General features: G+C 42.7%; 1 protein-coding gene across 1 annotated transcript; it reads left to right on the forward strand.

Moving 5' to 3' along the window:
- Positions 1-13,197: 13,197 nt before the first annotated feature.
- LOC306966806 (protein NLRC3-like) lies at positions 13,198-22,971 on the forward strand. The gene is made up of 7 exons (XM_079561622.1): positions 13,198-13,344; positions 18,242-18,281; positions 18,356-18,548; positions 18,753-20,631; positions 20,696-20,863; positions 21,732-21,899; positions 22,878-22,971. The coding sequence occupies exons 3-7, from the start codon at positions 18,512-18,514 to the stop codon at positions 22,885-22,887; spliced, it is 2,262 nt and encodes a 753-aa protein (XP_079417748.1). The 5' UTR covers positions 13,198-13,344; positions 18,242-18,281; positions 18,356-18,511; the 3' UTR covers positions 22,888-22,971.
- Positions 22,972-23,992: the final 1,021 nt, after the last annotated feature.

The raw sequence follows: 23,992 nt of genomic DNA on the forward strand, positions 1-23,992 counted from the left end.
TGTCAAATGTGCCGATAAAGTCTTCCTGAAGAGTTGGGATGCAACAAATATGTTAGGAAAGTTGAGTTTGGTCACAACTAGAATTACAATTGAGTGGTTTCATCTTTCATTGTATATGATGAAAAATATAACAAAATCAGGCACCGGGCCTTTTAAGTCATTACAAAACGCACTCAACTGGATTCAATCTGGCATTAAATCTACATTTCTTAGAAAATACAATGGCATGCAAAGGTTTGGGCACCCCTGTAAATGTTCATGATTTTCCTTTATATATCATTGGTTGTCTGGATAAGAAATTTCAGTTAAATATATCATATAGGAGACAAGCACGGTGACATTTGAGAAGTGAGTTAAGTTTTTATGATATATGGAAAGTGTGCAAGAAAAGATAAATGAACTGGGCATCCTCCTTTTGCAGAAATAACAGCCTCTACGCTTTCTATAGCTTCCAATCTGAGTCTGGACCAGAACATCTGCAGTTCAGTCAGGTCTGATGGTTTCCGAGCATGGACAGCCCGCTTTAAATCACACCACAAATGTTCAATAATAATATTCAGGTCTGGGGACTGAGATGGCCGCTCCAGAACGTTGTACTTGTTTCTCTGCATGAGCCTGAGTAGATTTTGAGCAGTGCTTATGGTCGTTGTCTTGTTAAAAGATCCAACTTTGTCACTGATTCCTGGACATTGTTCTCCAGAATCTGCTGATATTGAGGGGAATCCTTGTGACCCTTAACTTTAACAAGATTCCCAGTCCCTGCACTGGCCACACAGCCCCACAGCGTCATGGAACCACCACCACAGGAGCAAGTGTTTTTCTTGGAATGTTGTGTTCTTTTTCCGCCTCTATTTTAGATTCATCAGTCCACAGCACCTTACTCCAAAATGAAGCTGGCTTGTCCAAATATGCTTAAGCAAACCTCAAGCCACACCGTTTGTGTTGTGTGCAGAGAAAAGTCTTTTTCCGCATTACTCGTCCATAAAGCGTCTCCTTGTGTAACGTGCACTGAAGAGTTGAACGATGACACCGTTTTCTGTCTCCTCCTTAACCCTGATGTTGAACGATCTTTGTTTTCAGCTCATCTGAGAGTTGTTGTGAGGCTCCCATGATACTGCTCTTCAGAGAAGATGCAAAGAGGAGAAACACTTAGAATTGGCCTCCTTAAACACCCTTTATCATGATTGGATTCACCTGTGTATGGAGGTCAAGGGTCACTGAGGCTACCAAACCAACTTTGAGTTCTAGTAATTAGCGCTAAAGGTATTGAAATCAATATAATGGCCCGGTCCCAATACCCCGACTGCGCCCTACGCTCCTCTACGAAGTGTGCACGTGTTGAAGTGCACGTAAGGGTTGGAGTGTGCAGGTTTACAAGTGTGCAAACATGGCAGAATTGGGACAATGCGGCTGACGTCATTTTCAGACCGAAACTTTATAAAGTTGAAGGTAATTTCGCCCGGCCCTGTTAAAAAAAAAAAGTAGTAGTTAATGAGTTGACATTAAAACACGTTAAAATAAATGTATATTAGATATTAGTCATTTGAACTCGCTGTATAATTTTTATTTTAAATGTAGAGCCAACTGGTATCTGATAAGTTTTATGTTTTTATACATCCTAAGTCTTGTTGAAGTGAAAAGTTGAAATTGAATTTTATATGAATGATTGCACAAAAAAAGTAATAAAATTGCTAGCATAATGTCCGTACCGGTGCGCAAATCATCGTAATGCTTCATATTCATTTACGCTTCTTTCAAAGTAACACAGCAAACCTTGAGTGTATACAGATATACAGCATAAGAAAAGTTGAAATATTTCATTAAAAGTATTTTTTTTTCGGCACAAGATCCGCAGATGCAGCCATTTCTCTGTCTCTTTGGTCTGTACCGGAATGAATTATGGGCAATATGCTTTGCCAAAGTCCGCTTGGATGGGGGCTTCGTTGACGTGTGGATCAGGGTTGCAAAGGGGGCGGGACGAAAGACCCCTCAGAGGATTGGGACACCCTACACACTCGCACCCATCATTGAGAACACGAAAAGGAGGGGTGCGAGGGTGGAAGTAAATTATATAAGCGTTATTTCACTTCTCAAATAACACTGTTTGTCTCCTATATTAAAAAACTTAACTGTCATTTCTTATCCAGACAGTCAATGATTTATAAAGGAAGCGTCTTTGGGCAATGTTTACTAGTTTCCCCTAAAACTCTGGGTCATTGTCCCACACTGTCCACTGTTATTGTTACTGTTATTGTTGTGATTCTTGCCACTTCCCCTCCAGTCCTGCGGGGGTCTCTGCGAACAGCGGCGTGTGAAGGTGTGAAGACCTGCTCCGGTGATAAAAGCGCATTAAAATGGGCCACACTGTCTCGGGCGCTGTGCGTCTTCCACCGCGGCCCGAGCCTCTCGCTGCGGGGGGCCGCCGGGGACACGGACGCAATTAAACAGGTCAGCGTGGGGTAACCTGCTCCGGCCAGCGGGGGGGGGGGAGTACACGGGCGGCTGGAGGCGAGAGCAGCAACACCTACAGGGGGAGAGGGAGAGGGGGAGGAGGAGGGGAGAGGAAGAGAGGGAGGGGAGAGAGAGGGAGAAAGAGAGAGAAGAGAGGGAGGGTAGAGAGTGGCAGAGAGAGTGAAGGAGGGAGGAGAGGTAGAGAGCGACAGGAAGGGAGAGAGGGGAGAGTGAGAGAGAAAGAATGTAAAGGAGGGAGGAGATAGAGAGGGGGGAGAGGAGAGCAGAGAGGGACAGGGAGAGAGAGAGTGGGGAGAAAGAGAGAGAGAGTGAAAGAGGGTGGAGAGAGAGACAGGGATGGAGACAGGGGGAGAGTAGGAGAGGAAGAGAGTGAAGGAGGGAGGAGAGGTAGAGAGCGACAGGAAGGGAGAGAGGGGAGAGTGAGAGAGAAAGAAAGTAAAGGAGGGGGGAGATAGAGAGGGGGAGAGGAGAGCAGAGAGGGACAGGGAGAGAGAGAGTGGGGAGAAAGAGAGACAGAGTGAAAGAGGGTGGAGAGTGAGACAGAGACAGGGGGAGACTAGGAGAGGAAGAGAGTGAAGGAGGGAGGAGAGATAGAGAGCGACAGGGAGGGAGAGAGGGGAGAGTGAGAGGGAAAGAAAGTAAAGGAGGGAGGAGAGAGAGAGAGGGGAGAGTGGAGGGCAGAGAGAGACAGGGAGAGAGAGAGTGGGTGTAGAAAGAGAGAGGGAGTGAAAGAGGGAGGAGAGAGAGACAGGACAGGGGGAGCGTAGGAGAAGAAGAGAGTGAAGGAGGGAGGAGAGGTATAGAGATGGGGAGATAGAGGTGAGAGTGGGAGAGAAAGAAATAGAGTGAAACAGGGAGTGGAGAGAGGGAGAGAACGGAGGGGAGACAGGGAGGGGGGAGAGGGGGAAGAGAGTGAGGTAAGGGGGAGGGACCCACATGATCCTGGAGGTCGGGGAAACTGCAGCACTCGGGAAAAACCGGGCTCTGGAACGGTGCAGCTCCTCCTGCACCGGTCAGCTCAACCACCTCCCCCTTCCTCTGCCTCCTGCGCAGCTCCCTCCGCTCCACAACAGTCTTTCGCCATCTCCTCGTTTGTCCTTTTTTTTTAGTTTCCTTTAGCTCCTCTTGCGACGCCTCCTCTGTGCTGCAGGTGTGGGGGCTCCCACTCCTACAAGAAGAAACTTGTAGGTCTCAAATGGGTTTAGCTGACAGAAATCCACCAAACCTCCACAAAAACACAGCGAAGACGCACAAAAGCATCCAGAAAAACAACGTGGAACACAGAAACCACGAATGCAGTTCACAGAGAAGGTCCAAAATTGAGCTGTACCAGGATAGTGGGCGTCTTTGTGCTTTCCAAGCCATGAACCCCTTTTTCCTAACCCTAACCTTAATTCCTGACCCTTAAACATTTGTAAAACGACAATATAGATACAGACGGCATCTCGTCATAGAAGGGGGCGTGGCTTCGCCGAGGGGGAAAATAGAATCTTTAGAGAAACACAATTTTCCACTCTTTTTTGCCTTTCTCTTCTGGAATATCAACTTATTTATCACATACAAAATAAGTCAAGTGTAAATCGGGCCCATATGGATATTTTCTCAGCAGATTGTGCAGTCGAAGTGAAATAACGGCAGTTGTAGCAAGCGCTAGCTAACCGTTAGAATTAGCCCGATGCTAACATGTAGCATCAAGTTAGCATTCTCCGTTATTCATGTATGTATGGGCTGTTGAACCACTTTGCTCCTCCCCATGTCTTTGTATCATTATTTAGTAGAAACTATGTTCATATTTCAGCGTTTGTTACAGTAGTTTTTGAATAATTAGAGAAAATTTTCATTTTTTCAAAATTGTTTTCCCCCTTAACTGTTTTCAAAAATGACCATACATATATGGCCGATTCCAGAGATGCCGCCTGTATCTATAAACTTAATAAAGTCAACTGAAAAAGCTGCATCCAATCAGAATTCGCGGGGGCGTGGCTTATGGCTTAACTCTGCAGGAAATCGGAATGAAGCTGAGAGAGGGAGGTTGCTTCCTGTTTTCACATTGCCATGACAACTGAATACTGCAACTGGTGCATATTTTTGGACAATATTTTCAAACTCCCATTCACAATATCCATTCGCTTTTGGGGGGAAAATACTGTATATATATGATAATAATCCGCCTGTGGTAACTCATGGACCTGAAACACACACGTTTACATTTATTTGAATTATCCCAAAACATAACAAATGGAAAGTTATGATGCCGTATTAGGCCTATTTAGTGTTTTTGCTGTTATAAAACATCTGCGCCCTCTCACATTTGAACAACAACTGGTTGCAGTTGGAAAAGGCCAAAGTTACATTAATTCACATTTCCTCCATTTTTATGCAGCGAAACATTTTTACATTCTACACAATGTCTCTATCTTTATGTGTCAAATGTTTGTGATAAATGTTAAGCTTTTCCGTCGTGTCTTTTGTACAATTAAAGCGGATGCTCGCGTGTGAGCACGGTGGAGACAGAGGCAGATTAAAGTGCCTGTTTTTTTTCTGCTGTCCTTGTTTGCTGTAGCGGCAGAAAGCAGAATTACCTCCTCCATTCTCTACAAAATAGTCAATTAAATTAACTGTGAAAGGCTATTTATTTTAACCGCCGGATACATTTTTCTGTTTTCTCCTCTCTCAAAGATGTTTCTAAGAAAAAAAAGGGGAGGGGGGAGGAAGGGGGGCCTTTGCTGGTAAATTGGCTTCAGAACAAAGAGAGGGAAGGAGGACGTGCTCAGAGCTGGAGTCAGAGTGCCATCAGGTGGACACATGGCGGGACTGCAGATAGTCATTTATAAGGCTTTGAATTTGTTTATTTAATTTCTAATACAAATTTTCACTGCTGCAGTAGACAGACTTGACACATAATAGAAAATATATATTAGGAAAGTAAAGGTCTTGTGTCCTGACTGTGGTGGGTCTAACGGAAGAAGAAGGAGCAGCTGCAGAAGTTTACCTCATCTACATAGGAAAGTTCCCTTGAGATTCATAGTGTATTTTTGTATCAAAACAAAATGGAAGGAGTGCTTAAATCTAACATATAAAGCCACAACCAATGAAAATCTTAGATTGATTCAATATAAATTGATGACTAGAATTTATTATAGTAGGGATAAAATTCACAAGTTTGATGCATCCTCCCCCCCCACCTGCTTAAAGTGCGGTAATAATGACCAGCTAACTCACTCATTTTGGTACTGTGACAAAATAAAGAAAACCTGGTTTGATATTGAGAAATGGCTCTCTAACATCTGTAAGCAGAGATTTGTATTCACACCTGAAGCCTGCTTACTCCAAAATGTGACAAAAATGAAATATCCTATGGGATGGCAATTAATACTTTCCTCATTAGTCTATAAGAAGCTGCTGTTACAAAATTGGAAAAGCACAGATACCCCAGGGTTGGATAAATGGAAAAACTTAATGAAATATTATTTAAACATTGAGGAAACTATGTCAGTAGATCATAATAAACAAAAACAGTTCAACTCGGTGTGGAAAGCAATATTTGATGCCCTGTAACTGCCCCAACTCTAGCTCAGATTAACTCATTTTGTTTTGTTTTTCCTTTTTTAGTGGTTGCTAATTCTAATTTGTAATGCTAAACTTTTTCTTTTTTTTTTTCTTTTACAGTTCATTCAAAGAAGCACCACCAGTGTAACGTGTGCGGTTTTTGTGTGAATGTGTGAATGAATGAGTTATTTTTCTTTTTGTTTGTTTTGTTTTTCGTCTGTTTTTTGTTGTTGTTTTTTTTGTTTTTTTGTTTTTCGTCAGTTTTTTCTCGTCTTGTTTGTGTCTAGTCTTTTGTGTTATTTGTCTAAATTGTTTGTCTTGTCAATGTCCCTTGTCTTATATGTAATAAAGAAAAAAAGTGTTTGTAAATTGAAGGGGAATGTACATTTTGGTTTTCTTTCCCCTCCCCCTATTGTTAGGGGACATTGTTTACTCTTGTTTACTTGGATGGAAGACCAGATGTCTGTCTGCCCTGCCATTGTGCTAATGTTTTAATTGCATAATAAAAACAATATTAAAAAAAAAAAAAAAAAAAAAAAAAAAAAAAAAAAAGAGATTCATAGTGTATTTTCAACAGTGTCTTGACTTTAAACAAAGCACTTTTACCCTTCAGTTTTTTTTTATGTGGCATTTGTTAATTTGTTCTTATGAAATGTCCTTTAAAATGGTGACAGTGCACTTTGAGCTCCTTACAATGTTTTTTTTTTTTTTTTACTACTATGGACATTGAGTTGCCTTGTGTACGAAATGTGTGGTATAAATAAAGTTGCCTTGCCTATGCTGCAAATGGCTAATGCAGCAAACTGAATCTTGTAATTGTGGGACAGAAACCAAGTGGTGCACGTTGGATCCCTTTCTGTTGGACTCTGCAGTGGCAAACAAACTCACTCGTTGTGTGAGTTTGTTTATGCTGAGTAGGCTCTGGCTGGAGGAGCTGGGGACTTCTGCACTAAAATACCCACATTGGACAGGCTAACCCGCCCGGGCTAACACTACGCTACGCCTTGGTTACTCTCTGTCGGTCCATTCCTTGAAGCAGTGTTTCTCAACTGGTGGGTCAGGACCCAAAAGTGGGTCACAGAACCGTTTTCAATGGGTCATGAGTCTTTACAACATAACAAAACATATTATGTTCAGAAAAGGTAGCCCATAGAACCACGACTTGTGCCTGTTAGAATAAATGTTATCTGTTGTTTTGATCATAAATTCAGCTTTTCAGGCTTATTTAAAGAGAGAGAGATTTTTGACATAGGGCCTCATTTCCTAGTTATCCAGAGTGTTGTTGATTTCTGGAGATATTTTTTTGGTCATTTTTTTAACTTTTCTTATACGTTTGTTAAGTGTGACGTCATGACCTCCGCTTCCGGGTCCTAGCAGACCAGCTAATATGCGAGAAAAACAAAACAAAAAAACTCTATTTCTGAAACTCAACTGAGAGTTACTGAACCTACTTATTTCTCAGACTCATTAGACAAAAACGCCGTACTAAAGACGTTACTTCCGGGGTTAGCGTAACTGCTGTGCCGTTATCATTTTCCTATGCTAACCCGGATGTAGCGATTTTGGTAAATATTACTCTTATAGCAGTAGGTTCAGCATTTTTGGCTAATGGTCCTGATAAATAAGTATGTTCAGTAACTCTCTGTTGAGTTTCACAAATATTGATTGTGGTAGTTTGCACATCTGCAAACCCGGAAGTAGAGCTATGACGTCACCACTTAACAAACGTATATTTGAAGAGTTTTGTGGCGCTAGGCTAGAGCAAGGCTAACGCATTTCTACAATATCAGCTAGCCTGCATTAAAAACAGTCTGACCCGCTCCACAGAGCACCTGAGGCAAATCACTTACAACACCAGACTAACCATATAAATGTCTGTGTCCAATGTCCATAGAATAACTTTGATCATTTTGAATTTAAAATAAGTTATATTTGAGCAGCATCTGCTTCGTGTTTGTATAAGCTACGCGGCGGCGGAGTGATCTGCTAGAAAATAATCCCTCAAAATGTGATCATTCATGTGATGCAGGTCAGTTATTCCAAAAAATATTCTATGGACTACTACTACTACTACTACTACTACTACTACTGCTACGACTACTTCTACTACTACTACTTCGACTTCTTCTACTACTACTACTTCTACTACTACTACTACTACTACTACTACTACTACTACTACTACTACTACTTCTACTACTCCTTCTACTACTCTTTCTACTACTCTTTCTGCTACTGCGACTACTTCTACTACTACTACTTCTACTACTACTACTTCTACTACTTCTACTACTAATACTTCTACTACTACTACTACTACTACTACTACTACTTCTACTACTCCTTCTACTACTCTTTCTACTACTCTTTCTGCTACTGCGACTACTTCTACTACTACTACTTCTACTACTACTACTTCTACTACTTCTACTACTAATACTTCTACTACTACTACTACTACTACTTCTACTACTACTACTACTACTACTACTACTACTACTACTTCTACTACTCCTTCTACTACTCTTTCTACTACTCTTTCTGCTACTGCGACTACTTCTACTACTACTACTTCTACTACTACTACTTCTACTACTTCTACTACTAATACTTCTACTACTACTACTACTACTACTACTACTACTACTACTACTTATACTACTACTTTGACTACTACTTCTACTACTTATACTACTACTTCGACTACTACTACCACTTCCACCAACACAAACAACACTACTTCTACTAAACCTAACCTCTTACAAAGCATGTAGTGCGTGAGTAGTACCCACTACTACAACTAAAAGCATGTACAATAGGGCCCTTACTACAAACAGTACGGTTAAAACATGCACAATAGAGCCCACACCTTAACAAATACCTTTTATGAGATCCGGAAAAAAAAAAAAAAGTTGTAGAATAGGCAATAAATAAGCCAAAAGAGCTGAAATGTGAACAATCATTATATGTGGTGGTTAAATAAAGCAAGAGTTAAACCTGCTTAACGCTTATAGAATATTCTACAAGTCTAAGTCGCATTTGGGTCGGGGCTTGTCGTGCCAGGTGGATTGTGGGTCTCGACGTCATCAGACTTGAGAACCACTGGCAAAGGCATGTGTCGCCGATAGAGTCAAAGAATCCTGTGGCTTTACCAACATCGCTCTGTCTAATGTAAAGCAGTGACGAGCGTTTCTGAAATATGGCGTTGTGAAAGAGATGATGTGAGTATTTGTTTGTACAAGTATGTGCCGTTGTTTGGTAACCCTGGTACACACACACACAGACAGCCCATTTGGCTGCTGTTGTTGAGACGTAATTACTTTTCATTTGATGTGTGGAATTATTCAAAGTCAATGAGCTGCAGCGTGTTGTCGGAGAACGAGCCCGACCGCTGTTTACTCCCACCGCCTCACACACAGCACGCTACACACGGCATGTACCACAACACAGTACTGCAAATACTTTTACTCAGGTACCTCCACCCTGGCCACCACTACCACGACTACACACGGCCTGTACTACTACTACACAGTACTGCAAATACTTCTACTCAGATACCTCCACCCTGGCCACCACTACCACGACTACACACGGCCTGTACTACCACAACACAGTACTGCAAATACTTCTACTCAGATACCTCTACCCTGGCCACCACTACCACGACTACACACGGCCTGTACTACCACAACACAGTACTGCAAATACTTTTACTCAGATACCTCTCGCCACCACTACCACGACTACACACGGCCTGTACTACCACACAGTACTGCAAATACTTTTACTCAGGTACCTCTCGCCACCACTACCACGACTACACACGGCCTGTACCACAACACAGTACTGCAAATACTTCTACTCAGATACCTCCAACCTGGCCACCACTACCACGACTACACACGGCCTGTACTACCTCAACACAGTACTGCAAATACTTCACTTTTACTCAGGTACCTCTCGCCACCACTACCACGACTACACATGGCCTGTACTACCACAACACAGTACTGCAAATACTTCACTTTTACTCAGGTACCTCTCGCCACCACTACCACGACTACACACGGCCTGTACTACCACAACACAGTACTGCAAATACTTCACTTTTACTCAGGTACCTCTCGCCACCACTACCACGACTACACACGGCCTGTACTACCACAACACAGTACTGCAAATACTTCACTTTTACTCAGGTACCTCTACCCTGGCCACCACTACCATGATTACTTCTCTTTTTACTACTACTACAGTTCAGAAAAAACATCTTCTACTACTACTACTACTACTACTACTACTATTTCTACTAATACTTCTACTACTATTTCTACTACTACTACTTCTACTTCTACTACTAGGCAAGGCAAGTTTATTTGTATGGCACATTTCATGTACATGACAACTCAATGTGCCTCACAGTAGCACCAAACATAGTAAAAATAGAATAAAAAGCATTAAAAACACAATGAAAATCAAGAAAACAAATCATTACTTACAATTTCATAAAATAAAATAAATAAATAAAAAAGTTTCAATCTCCATAGGCTGCAGTAAAAAGGGCTGGAGGCCCTTAAGGCCTGGACTTAAAAATGCTCAGGGTTGAGGCCTGTCAGTACTACTACTTCTACTACTACTTCTACTACTACTTCTACTACTACTACTACTACTACTACTACTACTACTACTACTACTACTACTACTACTACTACTATTTCTACTAATACTTCTACTACTATTTCTACTACTACTACTACTACTTCTACTACTACTACTACTAATACTACTACTACTACTACTACTACTTCTACTACTATTTCTACGACTACTACTACTACTACTACTACTACTACTACTACTACTAGTACTACTACTACTTCTACTACTTCTACTACTACTACTACTACTACTACTACTACTTCTACTACTAATACTACTTCTACTACTATTTCTACTACTCTACTACTACTACTACTACTACTACTACTAGTACTACTACTACTTCTACTACTTCTACTACTACTACTACTACTACTACTACTACTACTACTTCTACTACTAATACTACTTCTACTACTATTTCTACTACTACTACTACTACTACTTCTACTACTACTATTACTACTACTACTACTACTTCTACTACTACTATTACTACTACTACTACTACTTCTACTACTTCTACTACTACTACTACTACTACTACTACTACTACTACTACTACTACTTCTACTACTAATACTACTTCTACTACTATTTCTACTACTACTACTACTACTACTTCTACTACTACTATTACTACTACTACTACTACTTCTACTACTACTACTACTACTACTTCTACTACTACTATTACTACTACTACTACTACTTCTACTACTACTATTACTACTACTACTACTACTTCTACTACTACTACTACTACTACTACTACTACTACTACTTCTACTACTACTATTACTACTACTACTACTACTTCTACTACTACTATTACTACTACTACTACTACTTCTACTACTACTACTACTACTTCTACTACTACTATTACTACTACTACTACTACTTCTACTACTAATACTACTACTTCTACTACTACTACTTACTCTTACATTACAAAGCATGTAGAGCAGCACCCCACTACTACAACTAAAACATGTACAATAGGGCCCTTACTACAAACAGAACGGTTAAAACATGCACAATAGAGCCCACACCTTAACAAATACCTTTTATGAGATCCGGAAAAAAAAAAAGAAAATGTTGTAGAATAGGCAATAAATAAGCCAAAAGAGCTGAAATGTGAACAATCATTATATGTGGTGGTTAAATAAAGCGAGAGTTAAACCTGCTGCCTCCATCACAGACTGAACTCAGAGGCACCGCCCGTGGCTCCCTCTGCTGGAGGTTCAGAGTCACTGCACCAGACAGACAGACAAACAGACAGAGGAGGAACGGAAAGCGAAAACGAAAGTTACAGTTTTAGCAACAGACGCGTACGCAGTGAGTATTCTCTCTTCAGATTCTATTACTCTGTTCACTCTCATGGCGATCGATCTAAATCCCTTTAACATTAATCTGCTTAAACTAAATGTAGCCTATAGCCTACCTACAGTGGCTTTTACTTTGATAGAGTTGCGTTGTTCAGACTCACCAGGTCACTTTTGGTCACAGCTCCTGGTGCGTATTTTATTTAAAGGCCAGGTTACAATAAAGGCTTAATAACGTTGGTAATAAACCATGTTGTCCTTTAGTTAGTGCTGACCGTTTATTCCTGGTTTAGTGCTTGTTTAGACCCAGTCGCACATCAATTGAGAGTAAACAATGGCGTGTCCTTGTTGCCTTATATAACACTTTTTAACATCTAAAGCATGTTATCTTTAATAATGTCCTGGCGTAGTGCTGCATTTAAGTCTGTTGTTTTTGTATGTCTTTGACCTGGAGTTTGTTCAAGCTGTCCTGTTTACACAATACAAAAGAGGATTTCCTGGATTGGCAACAGGACAGACCAGTCATCAGACACCAGCAGACCTGTGGCAGATGGTGCCCTTGTTTATGTATTTATTGGTTTATTAGTTTGGGACAGTGCATGATCATGAACACACGTGGGTCTCATGCATGTAAATGGCCCCCTGGTGGGCCAGGCTATAACCTGGCCCACCAGGCCAGGTTATAGCCTTGGACTCATTTGCATCTGTCATACTCGCACTCACTAACACACTCTCATTCATCCAGGCCTATTGTACATGTTTTTAGTGGTAGGGGAAACCGGAGTACCCGGAGGAAACCTGCGCAGACACGGGGAGAACATGCAAACTCCAGAAAGACCCCGTCCAGGTGGGAATCGAACCCGGGACCTTCTAGCTGTGAAGCACTCACTGCTGTGTGCTATTTTGTCAACAGAGTGCACCATATGAACTAGGTTTTCAGTACACAAACTGTGGTACGGGGCCCTCAGTGGGACACAAGGATGAGGCCGTGAGGGGGTTATGGAATTCAGACAATTCAACCATCGTTTCATTTTAAAAACGTAAAAACATGCAAAAACAACAAGAAACAAGAAACACACCAAATGATAAAAATGTAGACATTGACATCATCATTTTAGGGTTCATTAATTTCAAATGTGAAAAGGACTCTTCTTCTGTTTTTCAGCGCCAACGACATGGACCCACCTGGACCTGGACCTGGACCTGGACCTGGACCTGGACCTGGACCTGGGGCCAAGCCTAGGCCTAAACCTGCTCCCAGCTCTGTGTCTCTGAAAAGTGACCGCTCCAAAAGTTACCCTCCTGACTTCAGTGAGGCCCCCCCTGAAGACCAGAGGTGAATAAATAATTAGTTAAACTCTCTGCTCCATTGTCTAGTGGAAATAAAACAATGGCTCAGCGATAACTCTTTGCAGCTAAATGCAGGCAAAACGGAAACCCTGGTAATCGCACCTGATGATTCAATACCAGGGATTAAACAGTTTCTGGGTGACTTAGGCCAGTCTGCGAAACCAAGCCTTCGTAACTTGGGAGTTATTTTTGACAAAGACGTGTCATTAGTGCAGCTCTGTAAGCAGCTAACCAGGAACTGCTTCTTTCAACTAAGGAACATTTCTAAACTTAGGAATATGGTCTCACGTAATGATTTGGAGCTTATCATCCATGCATTTGTGTCTTCACGTTTAGACTACTGTAACGGTTTGTTTTGTTGCACAAACAGGAGGACCCACATATCCCCTATTTTAAAACAGCTTCATTGGCTGCCAGTGTCCTTTAGGATCAAGTTTAAAGTTCTGGTTCTAGCCTTCAGAGCCGTGCATGGTCAGGCTCCTTCTTATATCAGTGCTCTGGTCCAGCCTTACACCCCTGCGCGGGCTCTGAGGTCTGTGGATCAGAATCTGCTAAAGGTTCCACGTACAAGTTTTCGTACTAGCCTTCCAGGCTGTTGCTCCCAGGCTCTGGAATGATCTTCCACCCTCTTTGCGCTCTATTGACTCTGTTGATTCTTTCAAAAGCGAACTTAAGACACATTTATTTGTTCAAGCTTTTAATTAGCTACTTTTGGGCTGCTATGATTTCTGTGTTGTTTTGACCCCTTTTTATATTGTATGTAATTTCTGCTTTTAACTGTGTTGTGAAGCACTTTGTGGCCTTTGCCTGTGAAAGGTGCTACATAAATAAAAATTACTTACTTACTTACTTACTAAATATGACACAATCCGGGGACATTGTGATATCTGATGAAAACAATCCCGATATTAGAGAGTGATTTTGCCTGTGAATGACATTGTGTCGCTCAGTTGAAGCTGTTGTGTGTTTGCAGCCATCGATCTTGTAAACAAGATACTGATTAGAATCGACATCTGCAGATCTCAACAAATTGTGTGGATTATGTTTAAAAGTTTAACGCAACTGTAACATCAAGCTCCAAATTTCTTTTGCTTTAAACATAAAATAAATTGTTAATCAAATGTTTAATGTCATGACACATGTTAATCACGCTTTAGCTAAATCTAAAGCCGAATAAACTAAAAAGAACGTCGCCTAAAAGCTTCGAAAGCATTTTCTAGTCTGCATTACGTTTAACCTAAATCATGATTATTTCCCGAAATGCAAACATAAATGTGTGAAATTCAGCACAAAGTTCGATGGATTAGTGAAGTGTGCATTTCTTATGCTAACTTCATAAAATATAAGAAAAATGCTAAAAGCTGCTTTTGTCTAAACCTTGGACTCGTTGCGGTTAAACATAAAAACAGATCTTAAAGTTTGTAAAAGTGATGAGAAAATGAGCTGGTGTGTCAGTGAGACAGGTCTGCAGGTCGCGAACTCCAAATCTGAACATTGAGTTATTTGGGTCATGACTCCAAGTACCTCTTGGCAGTTTGTACAAACATTCATCGAGACCAAAGTCCACTTTCTGGTTATCATGGTAATCACAATCCGACAATTATTAAGCTTAATAAATCCTCTCAAGTCCAATGACAAACACCCAATGCCAACGATCTGTTTTCCCCTTTGCTAACCGCCAGTCTGATTTGTGACGTAACACCGGAGAGCCTATACTGAGTGAAATGGAAGAGACTGTTTGTCATTGGACGCTGTGCCTTTGCGTCAGGTTCTGAACTTCTAAACTCCTTTTTCTTTTTTAACGTTAGAATTGAAATGGCCCAGTTACTTCATACTGAACTTTAAGGATACTTCAGTAACTACAGGACTCTGGCCTTTATTGAAAGTATATCCCTCATTTATAAGCTTCCCATTGATATAAGTAAAATGAAGACCAGCAAAAAGGTGTAGAAACAATAAAACGATAATCATAATCAAAGAAGTCAGTGTTCTATCGTACAAACAAATAGCTTGTGAAATTGATGAAATAAAGTTTAGAAATGTGTGTTTCATTCATTGGACGGCAGAGGCAGTGCCTACCTCTGTGTCTGAGTCCAAACTGTTTTTCTTTTTGTGTCATGCCACAGTCATAGTGAAAGTGAAACTAACTGCACAACCTTAGGACAATTCTTTCTTGCATGGGTAAAAAAAAAATCATAGAAATCATTAAAGCATTTTTTATAAAATTGCACATACAATTTTTCTCTGGCAAATGCCTGACACAGCTGCTCTTTTCGACATTCCACCAACTAACTTTTGTCAGACAACAAAGTGAATTCATTGCGTTGATTTAAGACCTTTGATTCTGCTGTCTAAACACGTGATTAACAGCACGTACACTACACATTTGTAATGCCGTTAGTATTAAATGTAAACCCAGATTCATTTCAGTCCGGTGAAACTTAGGCTGTTTTTACACATGTTGTAGGTCCATTTTGCCTCGTCAGAGCAGTAATCCAAACATCCTCAGACGGTGTGGATTCATTCTTTGTTCCCGCAAAAAAAGGGGCATCAAAGCAAGAGTTGTTCACCAGAGGTCAGCCACATTCACACCACACCGGCCCCGACGCAGAAGGCGGATCAGGCCCCTCCGGGACCACAGGTTTCAGCTGCAGTCGGAGCGGCTGTTTGGACCGTCTTAAAGTGCTGCGGTTTCATTCACACTGACCCTAAAGTGCCGCTGTCGGGCTGAAAGTCCCTGAAAGTCGACCTACCTACAGCCTGTGTGAAAACGCCCTTCGACATCACTGTGTGTTCCTGAGGCGGGCCGTGCCCTTCACACACACATGTTAGGCCGTATGGGCTCTATGCACAGTGACTCCACATGATTTCCGCCTGGACAGTCAGCCAGACGCTGTCCTTCCTGTCCGTTATCTCTTCCCATTAAAAATTAGCAGGTCCCACAGAAATGAAGCAATAGCTTAAGATTTGACGTAACGACTTCACTGGAGGAAACCTCCGTGTTCATAACGGTGGATGGTTTTGTCTTGAGGCTAACGCAGCTAACAAAATAAAAAATAAAACTAGCGCAAAGTTTAGAACGAGCCTGCGCAAAAAAGAATCGTCCTGTTAGTAGTTTAAATAATATTTACTTGTTTACATGTTATATTATCATTTTTCAACACTAGCCTTTAGCTGTAAGATAAAAGCTCCGCCCCTTACGACAGCTGGCGTTTCCTTTGGGTGCTGGATTCACAGTGAACATGATGTTTGTAATACGTTGCTGTGACTCCATCAGTAACTCGTTGTCCTTAACCAGATCCTGAGCTTCTCTATATTTGTGTGGGAACCTGCTAATTGTGAACGTAAACGATCAGCGACAGGAAGTCCAGCGTCTGGCTGACTGTCCAGGAAGACGTCACGTGGGGAAACTGTGCATATAGCCTATTAGCGCCGTGTCCTCAAATGAAGTCCTGGGACAGACCCAGGTGCTGGTCGTGGGCTGAAGGTCTGGACAAGCCCCAGTTTTGGGAGACACAATGATTCAGGATAATCCAGTTTAAAAAAAACAACAGCGATAGGGATGGAAATATATCCGCAATAAAAAACACTTCCTAGATTACACCAAAGTTTTATCGTTTGTTGATTGATTGGCAGTGACTTTGTCCAATACGATGCGTGAACGTCATCTTGGGCTAGCCCCATAAACTCAGGCTTCTGATTGGCTGGAGGGTTGCGATATTCACCTCAAGGTCGAGCGCCTGCAGAAGGAAGTTTGCAAGCCAAAGCAAAGAGATCTCTGCTCTCTGCAACAAAAGGCAAAACATATATATATGTTCTTGGTATAAAACAGATTTTAAACAATATTAGGATCTATAATAAAATTGCTATGGGTTATTGTAAACCAATGGCATGCCTCTGGTATGTTCTGTTGAATGGACTCTTCTTCTGATTCTCAGCTCCTCCAACATGGACTCCCCTGGATCTGGCCCCAGGTCTGAACCCAGGCCTAGACCTGCTCTCAGCTCTGTGTCTCTGCAAAGTGACCGCTCCAAAGATTTGATTGTTACGTTTAGTGAGCTGCTTCCCGAAGAAGAGAGGTATGAGCTGCTTACTCCAGAACTCTGTGCAAACACGGTAGAGTGAACTAGCTACAGTAAAGTGGAGCAAAGAGCAAGTGCAGTTTATATTTGCATTTCTAAAATCATCTATCATGCTCTTGGTGTCATAGTTGGTGACACCACTAACTATTATACCATAGTTAGTGGTGTCAACACATCCACAAACTATGAGTGAAATAATAACGTTGTGTTTTCTTTCATATTCTTTGAAAAAGAGTAAAAAAAATCTAAAGTTCTGCAAGGATATGTTAACTTTGGAGCACAGCTGTATCTTGCTGTATCGTGCTGTTTTTAAATAGCAAGCAGGTTGTACATTAAATCCTCATTTTTATGCACAGAAGGGTTTTCTTTTCGACAAAGCTTACCTATTTGAAAAGCAGTCAAAAAAGGTATGGAGGCACTCCGGAGTAGCAAAAATTAGCTATGTCTTCATCAGGGTGATTTTTTTCACAAAAATCGCCCTGATGAAGACATAGCTGTTGAAACGCATTGGCGTTTTTTAATCTTCTTGTCCATGCATAAATAAAGGATTTTTAATTTTTGCCTCCATACCTTTTTTGACTGCTTTTGACACACACAGCCAGTCTCTCCTCTGTCCTCATGCACTATCGGCTCCTTGGAAGAGCACCCGTGAGTCTACTACAACCTGTTACACCATGGGACCCAAAGCAGCGCTCATTTTCTATTTTCCTTACCTATTTGACTTTTCACTGAAAGCCAAACACCGCTTCAAGAGGCAATCTTTGTCAGTTCACCAACTATTTGCACCAATGTTGTTAACAGGGAGGCAGGCCCAAAAGAGCAGCTGGATGCTATATTCACGGTGAGTATGCCCCACAACCACAACATGTGTGCTGTTCTTTTGACTGAAGCTCTTTGGTTATTGTTCTGTTCCAGCGTCTGGAGGAGGATGTACTTACATTTGTCAAAGAGCAGCTAAAGAGGCTCCACAGGCTCCTGGCTTCAGAGTACCCAGACAGTCCCTCAGAGAGTGAGGAGGAGCAGAGCAGCAGAGACGCTGTGCTGGACATCACCCTGGACTTCCTGAGGAGGATGAAGCAGGAGCAGCTGGCTGAGCGTCTGAGGAACCGTGAGAACTTCTCAGTCTACTGTCCATTAGAAAACCAGCACATGCCTGGCAATCATCTGTTTAATGCTTAACTTGAGCTCATTCTTTAACCACCACCAATGCCAAAAGTTGTAACACTCCTGATGTGTGAATGTAGGAACTCACATGGAAGTGGAAACTGCTACACATTTACACTAATTCTTTGCATGTTGTTTCTGTCCCCAGGGAGCTCTGTTGGAGTTTACAAGGACAAACTGAAGTCTCACCTGGAGCAGAGGTTCAGCTGTGTGTTTGAGGGCATGGTTGGAAAAGGTAGCCCCGCCCCCCTGCAGCAGATCTACACAGAGCTCTACATCATAGAGGGAGGGGCCTCAGAGGTCAACCAGGAACATGAGGTCAAGCACATTGAGGCAGCATTCAAGAAACCGACTGCAGAAGAGACCACTATTGCATGCGAGGACATTTTTAAACGCCCGGCACTCAAACAGCGACCTATCACAGTGGAGCTGACAGAGCAGCCAATCACACGTGAGCAGAAGAAACGAAAGAAACTGATGAGAGCAGAGCAGACAAGGAGACAAGTTAGATCATCGCTGAGAGAGAAACCCATAAGAACAGTGCTGACGAAGGGCGTGGCAGGCATTGGGAAAACTGTTCTGACTCAGAAGTTCAGTCTGGATTGGGCAGAAGGCAGAGCCAACCAGGACGTCCAGCTGCTGTTCCCCTTCACCTTCAGAGAGCTCAATGTGCTGAAGGACAGGAGTTTCAGCCTGGTGGAGCTGCTGCACCACTTCTTCAGTCAAACAAAAGGTCTCTACAGATTTGGAAAGCTCCAGGTTATCTTCATCTTTGACGGTCTGGACGAGTGCAGACTTCCTCTGGACTTCAGTCGGACCCGGGTCCTGACAGAACCCACAGAAAGCGCCTCAGTGGAGGAGCTGCTGGTGAACCTTATCAGGGGGAGCCTGCTTCCCTCCGCTCGCCTCTGGATAACCACGCGCCCCGCGGCGGCCAATCAGATCCCTGCTGAGTGCATCTCCATGGTGACAGAGGTGCGAGGGTTCAGCGACCCACAGAAGGAGCAGTATTTCAGGAAGAGGTTCAGAGATGTGGAGCAGGCCACAGCCGTTATCTCCCACATCAAGACATCGAGCATTCTGTATATAATGTGCCACATCCCAGTCTTCTGCTGGATCCTCTCCACCGTCCTGCTTCATCTGATGGAGACCAGTAAGAGAGAGTTCCCTTGTACCCTCACCCAGATGTACATCCACTTCCTGGTGGTCCAGGCCAAAGTCAAGAACATCAAGTATCATGAGGGAACAGGAGCAGACATGCACTGGACTCCAGAGACCAGGGAGATGGTGCGGTCTCTGGGAAAACTAGCCTTTGAGCAGCTGCAGAAAGGAAACCTGATCTTTTACGAGAGTGACCTGAGCGAGTGTGGGCTGGACGCTGCAGAGATTGCTCGTTACTCCGGAGTCTTCACACAGGTCTTTAGAGAGGAGCCAGGCCTATACCAGGACAAGGTCTACTGCTTCATCCATCTGAGCGTGCAGGAGTTTCTGGCTGCTCTTCATGTCCATGAGACGTTCTTCAGCTCTGGAGAGAACCTGCTGTCACAACCATACTCCTCTGAGAGCCCTGACCCTGAGGCCTTCTACCGCTCTGCTGTGGACCGGGCCTTGCGGTGTCCAATCGGACACCTGGACCTGTTTCTGCGCTTCCTCCTGGGCCTGTCTCTGCCGACCAACCAGAACCTGCTAGGTCTGCTGACTCACACAGAAAGTAACCCACGAACCATTCAGGAGACAGTGACGTACATCAAACAGAAGCTAAATGAGGGATTGCCATCAGAGAGAAGCCTGAACTTGTTCCACTGTCTGAACGAGCTGAACGATCGCAGTCTGGTGGAGGGGATACAACAATATGTGAAAGAAGGGCGTCTCTGCTGGATAAGTTCACCTACCCAGTGGTCTGCTGTGGCCTTCTTCTTGCTGTCCTCAGACTCAAACCTGCTGGAGTTTGACCTGAGGAAATACCAGCGATCAGAGACAGCTCTCCTGGGTCTGCTACTGGTTGTTAAAGCGTCCACCAAAGCCATGTGAGTCTAGACTTAATTAAATGAGGTTTCTCAAAGTTCTAGTCTAACACTCCTCTCTCCTCAGTCTGTGCGGCTGTAACCTATCCCATAACAGCTGTGGTCATCTGGCCTCAGTAATCAGCTCTTCCAGCCTGACATGCCTGGATCTCAGTAATAATGACATCGAGGACTCAGGGGTGGAGCTGCTGTGTTCTGGACTGAAGAATGCCTCCTGCAGACTGGAGACTCTAAGGTGAGACTTTCCCATCACACCAGGGCTGGACAGGCCATCAGGAGCACTGGGAGTTTTCCCGATGGGCCAACGTACTTTGGGGCCGGTCTGACCAGGTAAGAGATCAGGCCCGTTTTGCACCACACCGGCCCACAAGAGATACTGCAAGTTCTCATGACATGCTCCTCATTATGTTGGGAGTTGTAGTTGTAAACGACAAGATTAAAGTTTTGAGTGCTCTGCGACGTTAGCTTGAATTTGGCAGAAATGACATGCAGCTATTGTATTGCTCATGGCCTCGACATTGAATATTGTATGACTCAAAGGCGCCGATCCCATGGGTGTTGCGGGGGTGGAGCACCTCAGCACCCACTCAAATTTGCCCTAATTACAAAATGATTCAATAAGTATAGCCTAACCTGTGCAGCATAGTAAGTATAGCATAACATTAGTATACTGTATATTAGTATATCTCTGGGCTCTTCCTATGGAGCCCGGTGCTCAACATATGGAACCCGGCGAGCGCTCATAACCACGGGTTTGTGAGGTCGAGCCCGTCTTTTTTTTGACTGGGCATCCACTGGGAAGAACATTAATTGGTGCCTATGGTATGACTGATTTTTTGAGAGGGCCAGTCTTGACCCAAAAGTCCCGGGCCAATATTTTCTGCCAGTCCAGCCCTGCATCACGCTACCGTCCTCATTAGAGGGTGATGCTGTGTCTATCACAGCCAGAGCCGACCAAATTGGGAGCAGGCACACTCCAAAATATTTTTAGTTTTTAGTTTTTGCTGAGGAAGCCTTGTGGATGAGAGGTGAAACGTTCGAGACTTCAACCACTGAGTACAGAAGACTACTTGAATACCTCCATTGAAGATTTATTTCTTTAGGTTATCTGGATGTCTGGTCTCAGAGAGGGGTGGGACGTCCCTTGCCTCAGCTCTGACCACACCTTCCCATCTGAAAGAGTTAAACTTGAGCTACAACCACCCAGGGCCATCTGCTGAGCTCCTGACTGCTCTTTTGGACGATCCCCTCTGCCGTCTGGAGACTCTCAGGTGAGCACCTCCTGGACACTCTAAGGTGTTGGTCCTGGATTCTGTAGGTGCATTTAGATCAGATCAGTGGGATATACTACTACTACTACTACTACTACTACTACTACTACTACTACTACTACTACTACTACATCAAAGTTGGCAATAAATTGGAAGTTTCCCTCTTGCAGGGATGGTCTGCACCAAATTGCACCACACTCAAGTGACACATACCTGACGGCTCATATCAATTGTCCCCAGGACTCTCTCAGGCTTGGTTACAGGTTCAGTAGGACCCAAACTACTTGGTCTAAGTTTGGTCTGGTCTGGTAAACTGAACTTGTGTGTTCCAGGCTGGATCCTGCTGGAGAACAGTGGATGATGCCAGGTCTGAGAAAGTGTGAGTTTCTTTACTTTATAGTTAATTTCATGTATGACCAGTGTTGGGGACTTACATGTACTGCCGTTACGTATTTAGAATAGAAATTCTGAATAACTGTATTCTTTTGGTGTTTAAGGGTATTCAGAACGGTTCAGTACGGTGACTTTGCTTAATTCAAGGGAATATTTAATGACATATAGGCCTTCAAGTATTTTTAAATTAAGGTCAATGAGATTTTTACGCCGCACAAGGACAACGTCAATAATAACGATATACGTGTGTCACTTCCCTCGCGGAAATTAGCAGAAGACTTATTGTTACTGAATGCGCGCCACGGGACATGATGTTTCGAGATTGTGGTTATTGTGATAACTTTGTTAATCATGGTTAGAAATTAATCATTTGTCACAGCAATCTGGGCAACATACAGCTCTGTGTAATTCATTTAGATTCTCAATTTTGATGGGTTACACTTTTTTTTCATTATGATTTTATCCTGAAGCACTTTTTTGATGCTCATGTGTACCATAATAACCTTGTCAACAAAAGAAAACACATAAATTTAGATTTTCTGAAACAGGAAGTGATCTCGTGAGTCATTGTGTTTGTGTCCACAGATTTCCGTGAGTTCTTTTTAGATCCAAACACAGCTCAGAAGAACCTTCTTTTGTCTGAGGGCAGACAGACGGTGACACGTGTGGAAGAGAAGCAGCCCTATCCAGATCATGGGGACAGATTCACAGACCACCCCCAGGTGCTGTGTTCCACTGGCCTGACGGGGCGCTGTTACTGGGAGGTGGAGTGGAGTGGATGGATGGTAGAAATAGCCGTGAGTTACAGAGGAATCAGACGGAGGGGAGACAGAGAGGAGTGTAGATTTGGTCTCAACGATCAGTCTTGGAGTCTGAGGATCGATGATGGACGTTACTCTGCCCATTACAAGAAGATATCCTCTCCAGTTCCTACCTCCTGCTCCTCTTCCTCCTCATCCCGTGACTCAGGGCGTGTGGGCGTGTTCCTGGACACTGAGGCTGGAGCTCTGACCTTCTATGACGTCCGCTCTGATGGAAAACTATTTCACCTCCACACCTTTTGTTCCTCCTTCCCTGAGCCTCTGTTTCCAGGGTTTCGGGTTTGTTATGAAGGGGACTCTGTCTCTGTGGTTAATCTGAAGAGGGCCTGAGTTCACAAATAATGTCATGACAAAGTGAAATCCTTTATTCATGTACATTCACACTGTTACTTCGGAGTTTATCTAGCACTGTATTGAACTAATGAACATCCAGAAAATGATCCTTTGGGTCAAGACTTCTGCAAAGAAATAGCAATTGTGGGTTAACCTTGACCAAAGGTGATTATTTCAGTAAGTAGTTTCAGTAAGTTTGTATAGTATAGTTACACATAGGCCTACTGTATATTTACATGAGGTGTATTTTTTGATGTTGGCGCGATTTTTAAGTTTCTCCTGCTTACTCCCTTAAGACATTATTTAACCGAGGAATTTTATGAGCTATTATGTGAATTTTAAAACAATAATAACAAAACAAAATTACAAAGGCCCTTATCTTGGGGTCTTCTGTTACCTTTCCACATATTAATTTACAAAACTGCCATTGTTACATATTAAAACAATCCGTGTACCTTTCGATCATTAGTTATTCCGTTTCAAAATAAAATCAGAAAAACTAATTATGTGGTTGTTTTATTGTATTTCCATTTTCTAAATTAAATT

The sequence above is a fragment of the Gobius niger genome (genome assembly GCF_951799975.1).
Source record: "Gobius niger genome assembly, chromosome: 1".
Classification (NCBI taxonomy): domain Eukaryota; kingdom Metazoa; phylum Chordata; class Actinopteri; order Gobiiformes; family Gobiidae; genus Gobius; species Gobius niger.